Genomic DNA, 19,947 nt, shown 5'->3' with positions numbered 1-19,947 from the left:
TGATTCCTGCAGTGATTTGGGAGAAATGACTTTATCTTGCCTATGCCCAGGGCCACCGGAGCTATGCGGCCACGGTTACTAAACACGGGGAGACGCAAGTCCGTCTTTCAATTGCTTATTGCTGTATTACCGATGTTAAAACTGGTACTAATGAGGAGAACGCTATGGCCAGATAGTATTACCATGTTAAAAATAACAAAATAGTGGTCATTTTATTCAAAAATGGGATGCGTTATGCCTTTTAATGCCACATAATTTAGTCAACCCTGTCACATAATTTGGTCCTTCCTTGCCTCATAATTCTAGTGGCCCTGCCTATGTCTAAACTGATTCATTTGACAACATTGGGAGTCTTAAAAACCCAAATGAACTCCAGTTTTCTGCATATGGATCTGCGTGTACACGTGTATTCGCTTTCACAGGGTTCTCCACGAGTTTTAGTAGTTAAGGTGACGTAAGGTGACCGGAATTTCATTTCCCTGCAAGCATATTTAATTGGGCTGAGGAGGGCTGTTCTCTCCTCTAGGTTGAGCTCGACCTCCGTGAAATCCATCTCTGAACCTGGGGGTCTCCATTTAGGTATCTATGACTAGAGCTAAAGATGGAGACCGCAAAGATTGAAGCTGGCTTGTCCCTACTGTTGGCGAGGATAACACTCAGCCGAAGGCTTCAATTGATCTGTGGGACTCCCTGGTTCCACAACTGATTACTAAATCATTAAACTATGCAGGAGGCCTCATCAGATTCATTTCCATAAGAACCCACCCCCTCAGGCTTGCAAGAAAACATGTCATGCTAGCTACGTAAGCCTTCGTTTTCCACGCTAGTAGGTGCTCTGAGGTCATCCTCGTGCAGCGAGATTCACTAGCAGGTATTCAATCTACAGCCCTACCTCAAAATACGTGCAACCCATAACTGTAACTAGAAGGCACATGCCTGCCGACAGTCACACTTTCTGTGGCTTGCCTTATACGCCCCAAGAAGTGTGCATGATTAAGACTCCAATGCCTTCACTTCAACCAGGGAATTTCCTATGCACAGTGTGCCCTTTTCTGATCACTTGCCTGAAATGTGTGAAGGTTCGAGCAGTGGTGGTCGCACAAAACTGATTTAAAAGAGGTTCTTGCGTTGTCCTGTCCAGCCTGGCTGTGGATGTATGTGTCGCTGTCGTAGACGGAACATTTTGCATGAGCACTTTGTGAAGGCTGTTGTGGCATAAATCCTCTCTTTTTTTCCTGCAGTGAAAGTTCTCAGGGCGAGCCAACTTCTGTCGACGACTCAGTGCACGATATTATCGCAGAGCATCATGCCAGCGAGGATGGTGGGTATCTGTGTGTCCTGATCTGCAAGGCTTCCTCCATAGTCTTTTCAACCTCTGTGGAAAAGGGGTGTAGCAGTGAGAGTAGCAGTATCTGTGGGCGAGGACATGGAATCATTCTTCTGTGATGGACAGGTCACATCAACTGATGAACATTCAGTCCTATCTATTATGACCAGAGGCATCATGTCCTTTAGGAACATCCGATGCTAGACCGACAGGCCACTGTTTCCGAAAGTTTGGTGGGTCTGGGAGCATGTAGACAGGAATACTCGAGGCCAATATATTCCTGTTCTGGAGCTTCAATATGAGCCTGAAAGTTAGTTTTTAGACACTGCAAGTACTTGCACTTTTGTCTGAAGGGTGTCTCATGCCTTATTTACTGTCCTGGGTTTGGTTGTTTACAAAAACATATTGAAGGGTGTTACGCCTGGTGTGAGTTGCTGTGGGGGCAATTCTTAGCAGCAAACCTTCTTCCATTGCGGTTAAGTTGTAGAGCTTGGCCATAATATGCCGAGTAAGTCATTCCAGCAACCATGCAAGGTCAGTTTTCACATGCCAGTTACTTTGGAGTGCGCATGTTAAGTGCTACTGTAAACAATGTGGAAACATACTCCATACACTTTATGTACTGTTTGCCCCACTTTCTCGTGTAGTTTATGCCCTGTCTTTGATGCAGTGTTTGAGTTAGTATCTCTGGTGGCTGTAAAATACTGACACGAGAAGAACATTTTCTTTAAAGTTTTCCTAAAGCGCTGCCATACCAAAAAGCATACACGCGTTTGACATAATAGGTATTACAGTATAAAACACGAAAACAAATATAGTTTATGAAGAGTAAAACTGCAAACACCAAAATTGTTAATGATACAATAACTGTTCCGATTTTGCTGATTTTATATAGAAGTCCAAGAGGCCATAGGTTTGTTTGAGTGGATCTGTTAAAATATGGAAGTTTCGTTTTTTTTGTTTTTGTTTTAAAAGGTAGCTGTTACATTTGACCATAATTAAGTAGCTAAATGAAACCAGAGAATTTTATTATCGACACCAAAACTGGTGTAAATGTTCTTTTGAGTGTTGTTCATGTTATCTTGTTTGGATTAGAAGGCTACCCACCCGTCTGTAGGTAGTGGGCAGTCTCGAGCATAGCATAGTCGACCACTTGTTGACAATTCATGCATGTCTAGGCATCAATTAGAATGCACTTATTTTTTTTAATTTATATCGCATGGATCTAACCACTAGGGAAATAGAGTGCCTTACAAAGAACAGACCAGGCTACTTTAGTACAGAATAACAAAGGCATACATCATCAGAGCTACACTAATATTACAGTAAAACAAAACTGGTACTAGGTGGGAGCTGAACAACAAAGGATGGGTAGTGGTGCTCGTTTCAGGAGCATCCATTGCGTGGGCAAGGCTAGGAGGACAGGGAGGCAGGTCTTTACTGTGCTAAGTGGATTTGGAATACATAAATTTTCATTTTTTTCTGAGGGATAGGAGATTTTAGAGGTATTTATATTTTTTATGTCTGGTTCATGAGATGCTGTTTTATGTGCTTTCTATGAGTAGGCAATGCAGGCATAATGTTTGTTCAGTTGAGTCTTCTTTTCTGTTAGCATCATTCTCATACTGGTCTTCAAGTACGAGGACTGGGACTGCAGTGGCATGGAGTATTGTTTTCTTTTTGTGTTTGTTGGGGAACTGTGAGCTGTGATGCTGCTTAGAGCACAGTCTTTGAATGCTATTGCGGCACTGTGCAAAGGGCTTGGCATCTTATATTGGCTCCATTTTAGTGGGTAAAGTGGACATTCTACACTTGAGATCCCGATGCCGGCCTTGTTGTGGAGCATTGCAAGCTATGTCTCATGTCTCTAATGGGCTATGTGAGAAACACCCTATGCTTATTTCCCCAACCGCTAACTTTGAAGTGCTTTGCAGTGTCCATAAGCAAGCAGTGATCTGACATCTTACTCTGAACACCCAGCATCTTTGTGTTCATGACCAGATTGTCTTTGGCAAGTTAAAGTATTACTTAATATTGTCTTCTTGTTCTGCTTGTTAGAATGCGAGCCCTTCGAAGCCATTGCAAAGTTCGACTACACAGGGCGAACCTCACGAGAGCTGTCCTTCAAAAAGGGGGCATCCCTTCTACTATGCCACAGAGCGTCTACAGACTGGTGGGATGGACGTCACAACGGGATTGATGGGCTCATCCCCCACCAGTATGTTGTTCCCCAGGATGCGTAAGTCGGTTCTTATTTTTATCTGTTATACTAAACATGGTTACTCTCCTATGACAGGTGGGTTGGTTTGAAGTAAGAGGTGGAAAAATGGATAGTCAATTGATAGAGGAATGACGTAAACAAAGGGAATTCAGTTGAAAGAGTAGGTAGCAGGAAGTGATGATAAAATAATGACATTGAGTAGACAATAAAGAATTGGTACCTCAAATTGTTGAACTGCTGTTGAATAGTTAGCTGGAGGGAGTGCCATTACAGGATATATTTGTGCCTTCAATTTTTTTGAAGAAGACCGTGATGTAGGACAATCTTGAAGCATGATATTGAATAAGAGGTCTTACCGAAGGCAGCCTTGAGGGAGTCTGTAAAACAGTAGAGGCATCATAACACTAGTAGAAAAGAAGAATAGAAACCTCAATGCAAGAATTATGAAAGGATAGCTCTGTAGACCTCAATTGAAAAGTTATGGAACCACTTAACTATAACTCTGGAGTAGAGATTTATAAAATAATAGGACGAGGCACAAATTCAAGCATTAGGAGAGAAGAGGGGCGTAGACATTAATCAAAAGATTATGGAAGAATAGTAATGTTGACCTCAGTCAAAGGGTTATTGAAGAATAACCTCAACCAAATGGATCTAGGGCAACATGACTAGAACACTTGATTAGAGGGTTATGCAAGACAAGAGATCTCAATTGAAAGGTTGTGACACAATACATACAAAACATCTAGAAGAGCAGGGCTGTAGACATGAATGGAAAGGTTATGAAAGATCACTCATGAAGAACTCAGTCAACAGTTAATAAAATAATTTATATCGGAATCGCAGGCAGGATTGAATAGATGATATTTCATCTGAGACTTCATTTTTCTCACCTGCCCCTTAATGTAGTGAGGATGCACTTTTGGAGAGATCGAGCCCCAGAACTGAGCTGGAAGTTGCTCCTGAGCCACCACCTGAGGAGAAGGTGACTGCGAGAGCCACCATTGCATGTCCCAGCGGAGGTCATGTTGCAGATATCTACCTAGCCAACATCAACAAGTAAGAAAAACCTCTTGTGGCTGAGCTCACTATTGTACTTTGACTTACACAAGGCTGCTATTGCCCATCTTTTCCTCTTAAGTGAGAGAAAATGGACCAGCTGCAGTTCAGTAGCTATTGCTAATGCGCACATTCGCTTAGGTTATTGAAGTTCTCTATCTTGGAGGAAAAAAAATCACAAATTGGTAGATAGTTTTTTAATGTGTTATTGTAAAAGACTGTTTTTAAAAATGTTGTAAATGTGATACAAATAAATTAGCTTTAGGGCAGTAGATGTGGGTCAGTTATGTACAATTTATTTCCAAAAATACATACATTATTTTCGCCCATAAAACTTGAATATTTGAAATGTCCGTTTATGAGGCCTGACCTCTATTTCCATTATCCTTGGGAATCCTGTTTCTTTGAATGAAACTAATAAAAAACCTGAACTCTGTCTCTCTTTTTGATTTTGGGCTTCCAAGTTTATGTTTTAGATTGTTAGAACTGTGAACGTAACTACACAATATAGAGGAAAGACCCTATGTTCATCTGTAGCATTACAAACTCCATCCGTGTTTCCCTTGTTAGCTCTCATTTTGTACATTTGAGCACTAATGCTGTGATTTCTTTACTTGTACCTTAAAGGCAGAGGAAAAGGCCGGAGTCTGGTAGCATTCGGAGAGCCTTCCGACAGAGTGATAGTCATGCCGGAACTCAGGGCGCAGCCTGCTCCTCCGAGCCTTCATCCCCAGGAGCTGTGACTAGTTCCAGGCCATCATCTCAGCCAATCCTGAGCCAAAGCCTCTTGAAGGAGGCACCAGATAAGTGCTCCATCAGCGGCCATGGAAGCATGAACTCCATCACTCGGCACTCGTCTATGAAGAGCAGAATAGACAGTCAACAGGCACGGAAGACCTCTGCTGCTGGGCGTTCCAAGAGCTTCAATAACCACCGGCCATTGGATGCAGAGTATATCGTTCAGGTATTTGTGACTCCCACAGAAATCATTTGCCATTGTCTCAAGTTTCCCTGCACTGGTGAACCCTTACAAGCTGTGCGCAAGGGCTTCAGAGCACTTAACTTCAAATTGGTAATGCAAAGATATTGGTTTTAGGGAATTCTGTGCATTGCCTCTTTCTAACTGTCAATGTAAAAAGGATATGAGTGGACATTCTGCAGAAATGTGATCTGGCGCTTTTGGAGACTGTGCAATTGGGTGCGACTTGGAGTAAGGATTATAAAGGCCATGCCATATGTACGCTTCCCAGAACTGAAAAATTAATGTCGCATGAAAAATAGATTGAGATTTGAGGATGTGTGGTTCTGACACAACAAGGGCATCTCCTTGTGGCTTGGAATTCTGCCTTGTTATGAAAGGGCCCATTTGAGATGGTCATTTCTGAAGGTTGGCAGAGTTTGGCATCCACAAGTGGAGGGCTGGTAAGAACACACTTGGGCAACAGGGTCACCCTCTTAAACTGCCAAGACGTTCACAGGGTAGTTGTAGAATGGCCTTGCTTCAAGAACCAAGGTCCACTCACCAGGCTGCATGTAGGATACTACCTGCAGCACGAGGAGACCCCCAACACTGGCATTAAATGAACACAACTCTTTGGGCTTGGTGTTTCTAAGATGGGGATACTCGGGTGTCATGATGTTGATTGATAAAAGTATCTACAGCAAAGTGCCTCCCGGACCTTGAATTTGGTTTTTTTTAGAATAAGAATCTACATAAGTATTCCTATTTGGGTTCAAGTGATGAACTGTTTGTCTTGTATTAACTTTTCAAATAGGTATGATGCACAGTGTCACACATTGTCCTAAACGTTGTTATACACTAATTATTTTGTATTGGCACTGTGCAGTATGTAAATGTCCCGTGTATATGTGAAAATGTGATATAAAATCCAAAAGAAAAAAGATAAAGATCAAATCAGGCAAACTCCTGGCACAAGCGTGTTTATTGAACTAGTTGGTTTGAAAATTGAGTACGGGCCTCGTACCTTATTGAAAAGTTAGTACAAGACAAAAAGTTCATCACTTGAACCTGACTAGGAATGCTTATGTAGATTCTTAATCTAAAACAAAATTCAAATTCATGGTCTTTGCAGATTTGTAACCCCTGCCAATAAAACAATATCTGCTAACACTGCCCTGCATTCCCTACACCATTATACAGTTCCTTAACGCTAGTCCGCGATACTAGCTATATTTATATGCTGATCTTCCTGCAACCCTCCTTGTACCTACACCCTTCTACATCTCTAGAGAGACCGGTTAGTGCCGTCCTGCAGCTCCGTTCACTCATTATACAGTATCTTATGCCTATGAGTCCTCCATGCAGCACTCCATATCTATGTACAGTTCCTTCACTCAGCCTGTTAGCAGTTATACAGCACTAACGAGCCCTTCTTGTGCTGTCCTGAAGCCACAAACAGCCCTTTCAGTTCCCACTTTCTGCTCTTAGTCTCATCTTACACACTTGACTGCCAGCAGACAGCAATGGGTAAATCTGCTTGGAAAGGCTGCTCATCTTTCAGCTGCTGAGTGTCTTTGATCCTGGCTACCTTCGTGCCAGATTCAGACCTGGACAGACACCGGCATATTGTTCTCGCAACAGGATTTAGTAGTGATGCATTATTTAGCACAGTCTGTTAGAGCTTATAGTGGTTATAGTGTTTCTGCTAAAAGTGGCCTGAGCCAGCTCCATCCTCTGGGACCAGTGAAGGAGGCTTTGAGCCGTGTACTGTTACGGTCTGCTCCCCCTTTCAACCCCCGGACTCACTCGCCGGCAAGCTTCAGGCAATAGTCACTGAAACCGAGCCTTGGAGAAAGTAAAGGTCACAAGAACAGCATTTAATCTCAGAAGTTGTGTAATTAGCATAGAGTGTAGAGTTCTGTGCATTCTGTACTGAACTTAAGTACTAATTTGAACACAGCTTCTCCTCTTTGTCTTTTGTAGCAGTATTCAACCACAGCTCCGCTTACGCACCTCAATGTAGACACTCAGTACCACCTGCTTTCTGAGTGCAGTGGCCCACGTACATCCATGTCAGTGATTCTGAACTTGACATGCAGGAGCTGCTGCTTTCACTGGACTGGGATCCTGTCGGCCAGCCATTGGGTCTCCGTGTTGGCCAGTGGTTCTTCTCTCATTCCAGGGACTAGCTTTGCTGCTTGCGGTGCTGTACTGTGCTCCATAGCTGCTGTGGTGAGAGGTTGGTTCGAGTTTTAAAATGTCTAGGAGTTAGGGCTGAAATACAAAAATGTAATGGTACCCATTAGGAGGTAATGCTAGGGGTGTTTGTTGTTGAGTGGTGCACCATTAACTTCTCAGCAGGCTTAGACTTCTGGTTGTAAGCACTGACAAAAACCTCACTGAGAGCCGCAACTAGGAAAGTCAAAGGGTGAAGCAAGGTCGTTTTTTTCTCCTCATCTTGTAATATCTTCTATTAAGAGTCACAGTTTACCTAGATCAGCGGTCATGAAGTCTTAATAAATTGGGGACTGCAAGTAATGCTGTAGCCAGACTGGTGTTAGATATCCCCCCCGCCACAGCCATATCACCGAACACCTCCGAGAACTCCACTGGCTCCCACTCAACAAAAGAATCACTTTCAAGCTCCTCACACATGCCTAAAAAGTCCTCCATGATGCAGGAACAGCTTACCTGAACCACCGCTTCTCATTCCACATACCCACCAGACACCTCTGCTCCCCCCAGCTGGCTCTTGCCACCATCCCTCAGATCCACAAGACTGGAACCGGAGGAAGATCCTTCTCTTACCTCACTGCCAAGACTTAGAACACCCTGCCCCTCCACCTCAGACAATCTCCGTTGCTGACCCAATTCAGGAAGGATCTTGAGACCTGGCTCTTTGACTGAACCTCAGTGCTCAGACTCTCTCATGGAGAACCCAGCCCGACAGACCATGGCTGGAACCTCGGCATCATCCTAGACTCCTCCCTCACCCTGACCCGCCAGATCAGCGCTGTCACTTCCACAAGCTTCAACATCCTCCACAAGATCTTCAAGTGGATCACCCCCGAATGCAGAAAGACTGTCACCCACGCACTCCTAACCAGCAGACTGGACTACGGTAACACCCTCCACGCCGGAATAAACAAGACCCTGCTACACAAGCTCCAAACCATCTAGAACACCACAGCCAGACTCGTCCTCGGAACCCCACGTCACAAGCACATGACCTACCACCTACGAGACCTCCACTGGCTCCCTGTCGAAAAGAGAGTAGCCTTCAAGCTACTCACCCATGCCTACAAATCCCTCCATAACGTCTGACCCAAATACCTCAACAAAACAGTCTCCTTCCACGTACCCAAAAGGAACCTCCGTTCCGCCGACCTGATCCGGATCTGCCCCCTCGCCCCACAAAGGCCCACCCGACCCGCGCCTTGAAACCCTCACGGGTGAGTCGCACGCTTTATAAACCATTGATTGATTGATTGATTTATTGATTGAAGGACTAATGGGGAAACCTGAAAGCCTGATATTACACACTCATTAAAATGTCATGGAGCAAAGGAACTTAGAACAGGTGATGGGGAACCATTAGTCTGTCAGGAACCAGGGATATTGTAAGCATCACCAGACAACCCTCACAGGCTACCAAGAGTTGCCAGCCCCGGGATACTGTCGCCCTGGAACAGCAGCTGGTGGTGAAGGTTGAGTGTGTAGCAGAGGCTAGGGAGCTCCTCTGAGGGGAGCACAAGGTACCTGACTGTGGTACTGGGGGAGAACAAGCATGCTAAGGACTGCTCACCTTCACTTGCGTTGTGTAGTATTTCAAGTTGTCCCCTGTGCCATGGCACATATACTTCGACTGTCGCAGGTGTCCTGCTCAGGCAATGACCCTGGTCACTGGCTGGAACAGGAAGCAACCCGGGATTTTGGCCCGCTCCTCGTATTAGAGATGCTTCTGCCTCTCAAGGCAGCCCTTCACCTGTCAATCAGAGCTTCGCCGTACCTGGGTGCCAGCACACATACTTTGCAGGGCAAGATGAGATCACAAAAGTGCGTTCAGTACTGGGCGGAAAACCACCTTTACAATGAGGTTTTTACCATGTGTATGCCTTTACAACGCATGCCTTTACCACGCATTTCAGTTAGGTTTGTGGGTGGGGCATTTTTGTAATATATTTATTGTATACATATATATAATGCATGGTAATGGCATGCGTTGTAAAAGCATGAGCGTTCCACAGAAATGTCCAGTAAAATGTGCGCTGTAAAGGCATGCAAAATATTTCCGTGTGTTGTTGCGTCATACAACCTACTGAGCTAATGATCCATTTGGCAGTGTTGGGAGCTGGACACAGTACCCAGCCCCAGACAGAGTCTACCGGGTATGAAAGTTCTGACAGCAGCATTTCTGGAAATGTAGAGCAGGATTTGCAAACATTTCCCCAGACTGGCACGTCAGAGTGCCTTTTTTTTTCTTCGCACTTCCTAAAAATGAGGGTCTCAAACATTGAAAGAATCCATGTTGGTCGCACATGTATGCAGGGTTTAGGGAATTATTATTGCTACCCACCTTATAGTCACGCATTAACTTATCTTCCAAGGAAGATGAAAAGCACAGAGAGGGGGTGCTTCTGGGCCAGGGTAAGTCTTAGAATTGGTATCTTGGTTTTCTTTCACTCATAAAGCACCATGTAAACTTGAAGCATCTTCGAGGTAGGAGACCTCATAAACTGGAAATAGGTAAAAAGGCATGGTACAGCACTGTAGCTGCGACTGAGTTCACAAACCTTATAGACCCAAAAACGTCTGTACTAAAGTCCCTCCGTTGCCATCTGCTGTGTCCCAGCCACTCAAGTGGTGGTGCAAAGACCTCTATTGAAACCAGGAATGGTGCCTGGATTTATGATGCACTAAACTAACCGGTAGTTGCGCCAAATGTGTTGCTTTTGGGCACAAACTGGTGCCCTGGTTGATGGCACCCTAGGCAGGTGCATACCGACTCTGAACTGCGACTGCAGCACATCCTGCTGTTTCAACACTAAAACACACATACAGCCATTGTTTCCTCCTATAGTGAGTCCTTGTTATTTCAGTATAAGCTCTGCCAGGGCACCTCCGTTCTGAACTCCATCGCCTGCGCTTTCCAGAACTTGGGCGCAACTCTATACATGCCCATTAAGCCCATCCTTTCGTGCCATTAGATCGAGGGTCACACACACAGATCTATACAGCACCTTAGTACTATACTGTTCTTGAGAACAGGGCGATGAGAAATTGTGCAACTGATATTTCCTAGTTGCTCCTGTCCATCTAACTCACTCATCAGGATTCCTGGTTCAGTTTACCCAAGCTCCCCAGTGCTGATCACTTGTTTTAACAGCAGGTCTCCTGTGCAGAGGTGGCTGCGAGGTCGTGCACCGTGGCTATATTTTTAGAAGGGGGGCTGATTTTCTACAACTGACGATTGTCTGCAGAACAGGAACTGAAAAGTATATCCATTCTTGTAAGAGCTCCCTAGCACTGCGGGGGCTCCACAACTGATGTCGGCTGCCAGGGACTGCTGTGCTGCTATGTGTGGGACATTAAGCATTAGCAATCTATTAGAAATTTTTGTTAGGTTAGTTTGTGAAATCAAGCCCCGGGTCTAAAACACAACTCTTGGTTACCTTTAGTAAAATGACTCAGTCTCCCTAGGTGCAAGGTAGATAGAGGCCTGAGATGTGCGGCTGTTTCAAGCGAGAAGATCCGCGACTACTGGAGAACACATTCTGTCAGCTGCAATCCTAATAGCAAAATACACGTTTCTCTGATGTAGAATAGATTTTTATAAGACGGCTAAGCGGATGTGTAGGGCGAGTGGTAGCTGAAGGCAGTGAGCTGCCAGCTGGTGTATCAAGCATGCGGCTGGTGAACTTGATTTAAAAAAATGTTTGACACAAAAGAGATCTCAAGTCGTTTTGATTTTTATCAGTGGCTGATTTCCCATCTTAATCTCTTTTCCCGCCCAACTTGCATGTTCCCTTTTTTTTATGTAATCATGCTTGGAGGAAAATTAAACTTACTTTGACGAAAAATCCATTTTCCACAAGGCATGTTGTATGATGTGAAAGTATATTATTAAGGCTTGCCCTTGCGTATAACAAGTGCAAGGGGATATTGTTTTTTGTTTGGTGTATACCTTTCATCATACAGTGTCCCTATATGACCGGAAGTCGAGCCCCATTTGAAGTGAAGGAAGCAGGAGTGACGACATCACTCACCCTTTCACCACAAATACCTTCATCGGTTTCACCCTTTGTTCCAACGTTAGCTCTTAAACAGTATTCTGTTGGTAGCTGACGGGATAGCAAAAGCGCGGGAAGTGGAAGCTACAGATTGGAAATAGAGGTCTCAGGCTCCTGATTACTTTGTTGCTGCTGCCGCATGTCACCTCAGACCCAGGGTACCATAGTGCAAAGCCGGGGTAATGGCTCCTACCCGTGTCTAGCACTAATAGACATTGCTGTCCAGCCCACCTTCCAACGCGCTGCATTCTACGAGACAGGGGTTTTCTAGGGGACATTTTAACCATCTAAGTTGCTAAAAAAGGGACCAGATTTGTTTCAAGCCTAGATGAATGTCCCAAAAATGTATCCTCCAATATTTGTGCGTTTACTCCCCATCCATCGGGTCTTGGAGTATTCGGACTGCATTTACTATTACATGAAAATGGAAGGTAATAGAGAAATTCAAATGTGATTTGCATGAGAGTATTTGAAATTTTCATTTCGGAACAAAATGTCGCAGGTTAGATCTGAAGTTAATTGGAATGCTTTGCTTTCCTTGGCTGAAACATGTTTCTTTTTCTTTTCAGGATATTGAAGCCACGATGAACTCTGCTTTGCACGAGCTGAGGGAATTGGAGCGGCACAGCAGTGCCAAGCATGCCCCCGATGTGGTCTTGGACACACTGGAGCCCCTGAAGAACTCTGCAGCCGCTACCCCCAGCTCTGAGCCTTGTAGCCCCCTGCACTCCCAGCTGCTCAAAGACTCCGAGCCCCCCTTCCAGCGGAGCGCGAGCACCGCGGGTGAGATCCCCTGCTCCTTCCGGCCCGGCAAGTCCGGCAAGGTGCCTGCCCCGCTCAGGCCTCCAGCCACCAGGCCCAAGCCTCCAGTCTTCCCCAAAACCAGTGGCCCAAACTCTTCTGTCAGCCCCTCGGCATCTCCGACGGACAAGTCGTGTACTGTCTGACGACGGCGGCCAGCACTTCCGGACAGGCCTTGCTGGTGCCACTCACAGAGAGGGAACCTCGCGTACGTTTAAAGCAATTACTTTAGGTGCGTCCGCCCCCGGGAGGAAGTACTTTTCCATTGTGATCCGATGGGGCCTTTTCTACTGTTGCACCTAACTTATTGCAGTCTTACAGTGGGCGTCAAGGGTCAGCCCCATACTGCGGAGAAACATGTTTCATCTACTGTGCTTGGGGGAGCAGGGTCGCTGGTGGAAGCCACATGCTGCGAAGAGAACTAAAAGGCTGCTTGTTTCATTGGCAATTCTGAAAGAAGGGCAATACTAAAAGGAATCCGCGCGAAGCATATTTTTCCTACAAATATCCATAACCACCATGAGTCTCGATTTAAAAAGGTTGGCATTTTCCAAAATGGTCCCCACAAACCATGTGTCATATTCACAGAATCTAGGAGTGGTGAGGGGAGGGTGGGAATAAGCAAAAACATCACTGGCAAACTGGTGGGGGATGACACTGGCCCCTGTGTCAGGACTGCTAAGCTGTTTTTTTAAGATGAAGAATGACGCGGCGTTGGATTTCAGGGACTACTGCAATTCTCTGTTGCCCATCACCAATCATTACAACCCAATCTCACCCTAAATCAGAACAATAATTAAATTAGGTGCCTACAAGGCCATGTTATTTGCACCATTGGCAAAAGGTCACTCAGAATTGATGGTTTTTAGTTAATGAAACCGCTCTCTGCTGTCCGTGGAAACAGATATGGTAGCATTGTTTGTTGGAAAATCGGCTTAAATTGTACTGGCATTGAGGAGCGCCTCCGAAGCCTGCCACAGAGCTTGCCCTTACATTCACAAAAGAAGTGTTAAATGTAATAAACCTTAAAAGAATGTTCTTTTGTGAGGGACGTATCTTTGTTGGTGGAAAGTTCTTCCCTAGAGTGCTTCAGAGCTGGGAAACCCCTTTATCCTACCAATCCTTATCCTTTAGTTGGGATTTTTAGGGGCGGGAGGTGGTTTTTAGGTACAGAATACTGATTGTTTGCAATAAAGATGGAGAAGTTCCCAAACGCAAGGTGGACAAGGGGTCAGCTACTCAATTTTAAGATCTCTCCACATGGAGTCAGTAGAGGGTTTACAATAGGAGACTTTGGTGGGGAGTTGTGTTCGATCAGTAGGGCATGTACAATCTGGTAAGGGTCATCTCGCCAACCCGTTCAAGCTGCATTCTCCGTACCAATCTTTTTTTGTTTTTGTACCAGAGTCCCGGTGCTGGAATACACAAACCACAGAATGGTTTAAAAAACTCTCTGACCCAGAGTCCCATCTCCACACCATGTGCACCTGCATTCGTCGGATTGTAAAGAGTGGAAGTTCAGTGGGGGTCAAGCCATCGGCTCACAATACTGCAGTAGGTGGAGTGCTCTGAATTGCTCCACCATCCTCATTGGGTGCACAAGAAACTTATATGCCAGTTTTAATATTCACTTGCCAACCTGTTGGAGATAACATTCAGTGAATTATTTAAACACATTTTAGATCTATGGCAGATTCTTAATAGGGGAACCAACTGAGAATCCAGTACATATTCCACCCCACATGATTGTCCCCCAAGCAATGAAATAAGTTCCCTCAGAACTTCAAGTCGCGTCTTCTCTGAGCAATGTTGTATCCTCACTGAGGAAAAGTCTGGCAGGACTGTTTCCTTACTGATCCTGTGTGATATTTGTACTGCAGGAAGGGGCTGCTGTGAATGTCTTCTCTGATGGAATGTGGTGTTCTATAGGTCAAGCCTCAAAGACAAATCAGCTTGCGCCCCCCTTCTCCCTTGTGGTAAGGTTGGGTTTCCCAACCATTGGAGGCTCATGCATTCTACCTCCGGAGTTTGTGTAAGACAAAGACCTGGTCAGAACCTGGAATCACTGTGTTTTTGCTCAGGCATATACTGGGAACATTAATATTTACATATACAAGTAACTTTGTTTTTGGTGATGATGTTCCAGGACTGATCTATGTATCACTAAACCACTCGATGTATTCTAGCGTATTCCAAATGGAAGGCAGCCGGGTAATTGTGTGTTTTCTTTTAACGTGAAGGGGAAAACAATGTTTGCAATATATGTATTTCTTCTGTTACTTTATTCCATTGCAACAGAGGAAATAGTCATAGGGGAAAAGGCGAGCTGCAAATTCTTAATCTGTGCAGAACCATTAAAGGAAATCCTGAAAACGTATATTTCTGGTTCCATCAGTATTTTATGATAGTGATGAAATACTTTTTAAAATGCTGTTTAGCACTTCGTTTTTATTTGTATTGTTTTTTTATTTTATAATGTTACAAAGGGCACTTTTCTGGCAGCATCCATTATGTTGCTATTTTGAATCAGTCTTAACATTGGGTGTTATTTGTAATTAGAAACCTAGCCCACATCTGCTGACCAGCGTGCCATTGTTGGGTGGGTCAGAAAAGTGTAAAGCACGCTGTGAGGATGCAGTGGTGTTTTGAGGCAGTCGCTGTGTTTACACATAGCCACTTTATTCAGTTGACTACTACAGTACCTGTACCAAAGGTAACTGTTCTCGCCTAGAGACTCTCTTCAAAGTCTCAGCTGTGATAGGGTATATAAAAAAAATGTTAACATTTTCTCTGCACTGTAAATCCAAGTTAAGGCTTAATTAAGGTGGGAGAAAACTGTATATTTTTTGTTTTGCCTTCTTAACACTGAAGTGAGGAAACTCTTAAAGTCACCTGCTCTTTGAGGGGTGGTGGTGGGATGGGGGGGGAGTAGTATAATTAATTCTGCAGCAGTAATTGTAAAGCTGCATCGTGAAGGCCACAGGTTTATTTACCCCCAACTCTTGTGGTTTGTGAGTACAGATATTTGCTATCTGAGTTGGGGGGTGGGGGGGAGGCCCCTTCTCTTTTAGTAAAGTGATGTAAAAACAGTCTTGGGCCCTCTCGCGAGGGATGCCTGGTTTAGTGAGCAGCTAAGATGTGTTTTTGCGCCTATGTAGGGTTACTAGATATCTCGTATCACTAGGCGCACCATTGCCCATCGTGTATTTTTCTAGAATTTCGTTCAGTTTTCTTTCTCAACGTTGTAGTACACTTCAATTGAACGAGATGGGTTAAAGTGCCAGATTATAAAAGTTTGCAAATAGAAACCCCCACAAGTTGGTGTCCTTGTGACATGGAGCAATCTGATAATCCTACTCCAGTTGAGTGCATGAAGACAGTTTATGCGGTTAAGAAGTGTTAACAAGCTGCTGCCTGAACTGTGGATACATCTTGCATTGTAGGGTAACTCAAGCGAGCCATTTAACTTGTGCCTCAATTTCCTTCAAATCTCTTGGGTTCCTTCTGACTTTCTACTACACAAGGCACATCTCAGTGAAAGCTCCCTTCTTTAAAAAGTTGATGTGACCGTTCAGCTGGGATTTTCTAGTCTGGATTTGTTTTTCTTGCTAAGACCAGTCGCTGAAAGTTTTTCATTGTTTTAACAAACTTTTTACCATTGCATAGATCTATGCGACATGAGTGGTGAGCTATTTTAAGTGCTAACCTGCAGTGGTAAGTCATTACAGAAAGTCCCGTCTCAAACCTGAAAACCAGGTTGAATAATAAAGTCCACCTCCAATGGCTGGAGCTTTGACAACATGTGAATCTTCTCTCTGGGACCATGAGGAAACAAATTCCATGAAAGGGTGAAAATAGAAGGGGGGCGGGGGGACCAGCTAAAAAAAATAACGTAACTTGTGCTCCACGTTCAAGCATTGGTGCCAATTCATAAGGAAAAATTACGCTGCATCAAAAGGACCGGTTCTTTTGTTGCAGGCTGACCCAGTGACGTGCGACTTTGTAATTTGTGTCACAAGTCTTCTCCAGGGTTTGGGTGGGGGTGCTGTCACCACCTCTAGGCTGTCCGGAGAGCGCATAGTGTTATCAGGTCTTCCTGGAGAGCAGTGGCATGGAGTAGTAATACATTGAAGCAAAACGTCCCATTTTTTCCTATTTAAATATTTCCTGGAACTATTGGTATTTTCTTGCATTCATCCTTTGTGTATCAATTATATCTGTACATTAGATGCTTTCTGCACGAGGTACCTAGAGTCTGATTCGCAAGTTATCGCAGCCCGTGCGTTACATTAAACTGAGTGAGCTTGACACCCTTTCATTTCACAGCTCTGATCAGTCCAGCTTCTTTTACACACTGCATCTAAAGAAAAAAGTTACTATTAGGCCTAAAACTCAAAGAAGACGATGTTCCTGAACTTAACTGGAAATAATGCATATCCTAAGAGTTACAGAAGATAAAAGAATTACTCTAAGTCCACTTGTGTAACTTGGGTTTATAATCCGGTATTTTCTCACAAGGCTATAACAAAACGTGCACTTTTGTTTTCTAGCACATCGGTGGTATCAAGTTATTAATTTTAGTTTGAAAACGGAAAAGAATCATGGCCAAAATTCTAAAGCTGCAAAAGGTCTCCGGCCCACTTTCCCCTTCCATCATTTTTTAACTGACTGAATTCCATATAACGTGGAAGTGAACATGGTGTTTGGGGAAACGCAGTTTAAAGGACCAGCGTGTATAAAGAGTTGTGCGTGTGTTTATTTTGTCATGTCATGAATAAGCGATCTTCCACGGGGAACAGGAATTCGAACTTCAAGATGTTTGACTTGTATGTAATGTAATGTATTTGTACAATGCAATGGTATATTCTTAAAGGAACATACGTAATCTGTCAATAACTGGAGTCGTGTATGTATGCTTGGGAAATGCTTTGTACAATCCAAAATCTGACGAATGTTGGACTGGAAGAACCCAAAGCACGGCAATTTCAAAATAAAAACAAGTTTTTAGGTTTTTCTGTCTGGTCTTTTTTCATTGTACTTCTGATCTAATGGTAATCCCTGCTTCCAAAACGATGACAAGCTTGTTATGTCTTAAAAGGTCACTCGAGTTAATTTTTGAAGCATTTACAAATGCAATAGTCTATAGCTGGAGAGACTTTCACCAATGTATTTTGGAATACATAAAAACGTTCTTCTTTGGTTCTCTTTCACATACTCTTTTTTTACTCTTGTACGTACGCCTTTTTGAATTAGCCTCTTAATATCGAAAAAGGAAATATTCATATAAAGTTAGTTCAGATAACAAGGATAGTGCTCTCTTTGCACTTTGACTAATAATGACTGACATTTCGGTGCTGATCACAAATGCATCTAGGCGTATTTTAAAGACTACTACAACCCTATGGTTTTGCATACTCCCTAAATGCCTTTGAGAGTAAGTCCCTTAGGGTGTGTGTGTAGTTTTTTTTTTATCTCAATCTTGCAGTTAGGTGGCGTATTAAATATACCGAATATTAAACTTGCTGAAGTGTTTCTGGAGAAGAAATATTAGTTCATTTGGGAGTCCTAGGAGCCATGTCTTCTGGTTGAGTGTATCCGTTGATGAGATAGCTCAATGACTGCTGAAATCTGTGTGCGTCCATCAGGTCTCGGCATCCAGCATCGGTAAAATATCTCAAGTAGTTAGTGTGTTCATCAGTACATTTCATGTGACCTGTTGGTGACATGGAATTATTTCTAGTGTTGAGTTTCGAGGGTTCTTGCATTTGCTGCAGAGATCATGGTGTAACCTGTGGCTTACAAGTTCCTATTCTTGGAAGGTAGCTGAGTGGATTTGTCACCCGCTGCAAAGGTTTTCAGCAGACCCATGCTTGCTCTGCTCACTTCTTATTCTGCATTCTGAGAGCTGGGCGCCCAGCAATGCCCTCTGTGCCATGCTTCTGCGGCAGCATCACCTTGAAGGTACCACCCCAAGATAGAGAGCAGCAGAGGGTTTGAACCTTCCTCCCATGGGCAGGTGGAGCAGCAGCAATGAGTCGTTGTGGTTCCACCCCAGAAACAATCGCTACACATTTTCTAGGTTATGAGGAGGAATTTGTTCCACCGCTACTAGTTGCATGCAGCACTTGAAGCTGCAGTCGTGAATCAGCCTCTACAAGGAACCATGTATTGGATTATAATTAGGGATCCTAGTTTTATGGTATTTGTTTTTGCCATTTCTGTCTGTATTTATCCATATTTATTTTTTACTAATTTTATCTGTATCCATATTTATTTTGGGTTTTGTGGAAAAATTAAGCTGAAATTAGTAGATTTCCACATTTATTTAGCCGATAAATAAGTACTCAAAAAGCAACCCAATTTCCATGTTTATCCACTATAAAAAAATACAGTCCAGAAAATGAATGTTTTCTGTCTGTATTTATCTGTAAAAATCGGTAAAAACGGAAAACAGGGAGCCTTAATTATAATGTGAAATATGTAAAGATTCTGCGGGTGAATACATCACAATATATTTGTCATAGGTAGCCTACTTGGGTGCGGTTTTCTACTCTATGTATTTACATTTAAGCATCTGTACATTTCAATATGGCCACTGCTGCAGTTATGCACCTTTGTTAACTCGGAATAGCAGCTTGTGCAGGTTTTTCTGTTTGCGCCTTTCCCAAATAAAAACTTCTTCTTACTTTGCAGTACCTGGCCTTACGGAGCATAGTCAGAGTCCCCTTCCCTTAGTGTGACATCTCCTCCCCGTCAAGGGACCCCCTCCCAATTCTCCCGAGGCATAGATAAAATTCAACACACATGTTTTGGAATAGAGGTCGGATAACCTGGGCCGAAATTTTATTAAATTAAAAAATCACATTTAAAATTCAATATATTTTCAATATGCAGAAAACCCACACATATTCATACAATAAACAATTTTCCTTGTACAAAGTATTTACACATATTTTATGGCTAACCTTAACATGTATCTAATACATAGCCATACCTAACCTAAATCTGAAATATGTACAATCATGTTTTCTGCGTATCCCGGATGAGCCTACGCGCAAGATCATGACTTGTCCAACTATGTGCTAGGTCCCACCTCTTACCGGTGTGGCCTTGAGCAGGAGGCTGGTTGCCCTTCAGTTTGTTGCATGGGCACCCCCTACGCCCTCCAATACTACCTCCAAGGGCCTGACTATTATGCCAACTTGGTGCCCGTGCGAAGATTGGCCCAAAGGCCTGCTAGAAGTGGAACTTCCTACCCCGCACCCTCCAGCCTACCAGCTGTAAACGC

General features: G+C 43.8%; 1 protein-coding gene across 4 annotated transcripts in view; it reads left to right on the top strand.

Annotated features, from left to right (window-relative positions):
- Window positions 1-17,671, top strand: part of SRGAP2 (SLIT-ROBO Rho GTPase activating protein 2) — a 532,947-nt gene extending 515,276 nt beyond the window's left edge. For 3 of the 4 annotated variants that reach the window (XM_078644580.1, XM_078644582.1, XM_078644581.1), the window contains 5 exons: window positions 1,242-1,321; window positions 3,386-3,566; window positions 4,458-4,607; window positions 5,235-5,571; window positions 12,428-15,035. In XM_078644580.1, the coding sequence (XP_078500706.1) occupies window positions 1,242-1,321; window positions 3,386-3,566; window positions 4,458-4,607; window positions 5,235-5,571; window positions 12,428-12,805 (1,126 nt within the window). In that variant the 3' untranslated portion in view covers window positions 12,806-15,035. Of the gene's footprint in view, window positions 1-1,241; window positions 1,322-3,385; window positions 3,567-4,457; window positions 4,608-5,234; window positions 5,572-12,427 lie in introns of all 4 variants that reach the window. The other variant, XM_078644579.1, reaches the window with a different exon arrangement.
- Window positions 17,672-19,947: the final 2,276 nt, after the last annotated feature.

Source organism: Lissotriton helveticus, chromosome 5_1, assembly GCF_964261635.1.
Source record: "Lissotriton helveticus chromosome 5_1, aLisHel1.1, whole genome shotgun sequence".
In the NCBI taxonomy this organism is placed as follows: domain Eukaryota; kingdom Metazoa; phylum Chordata; class Amphibia; order Caudata; family Salamandridae; genus Lissotriton; species Lissotriton helveticus.
Note: the sequence above shows the minus strand (reverse complement) of the source record. Positions and strands in the feature narration are given on the sequence as shown.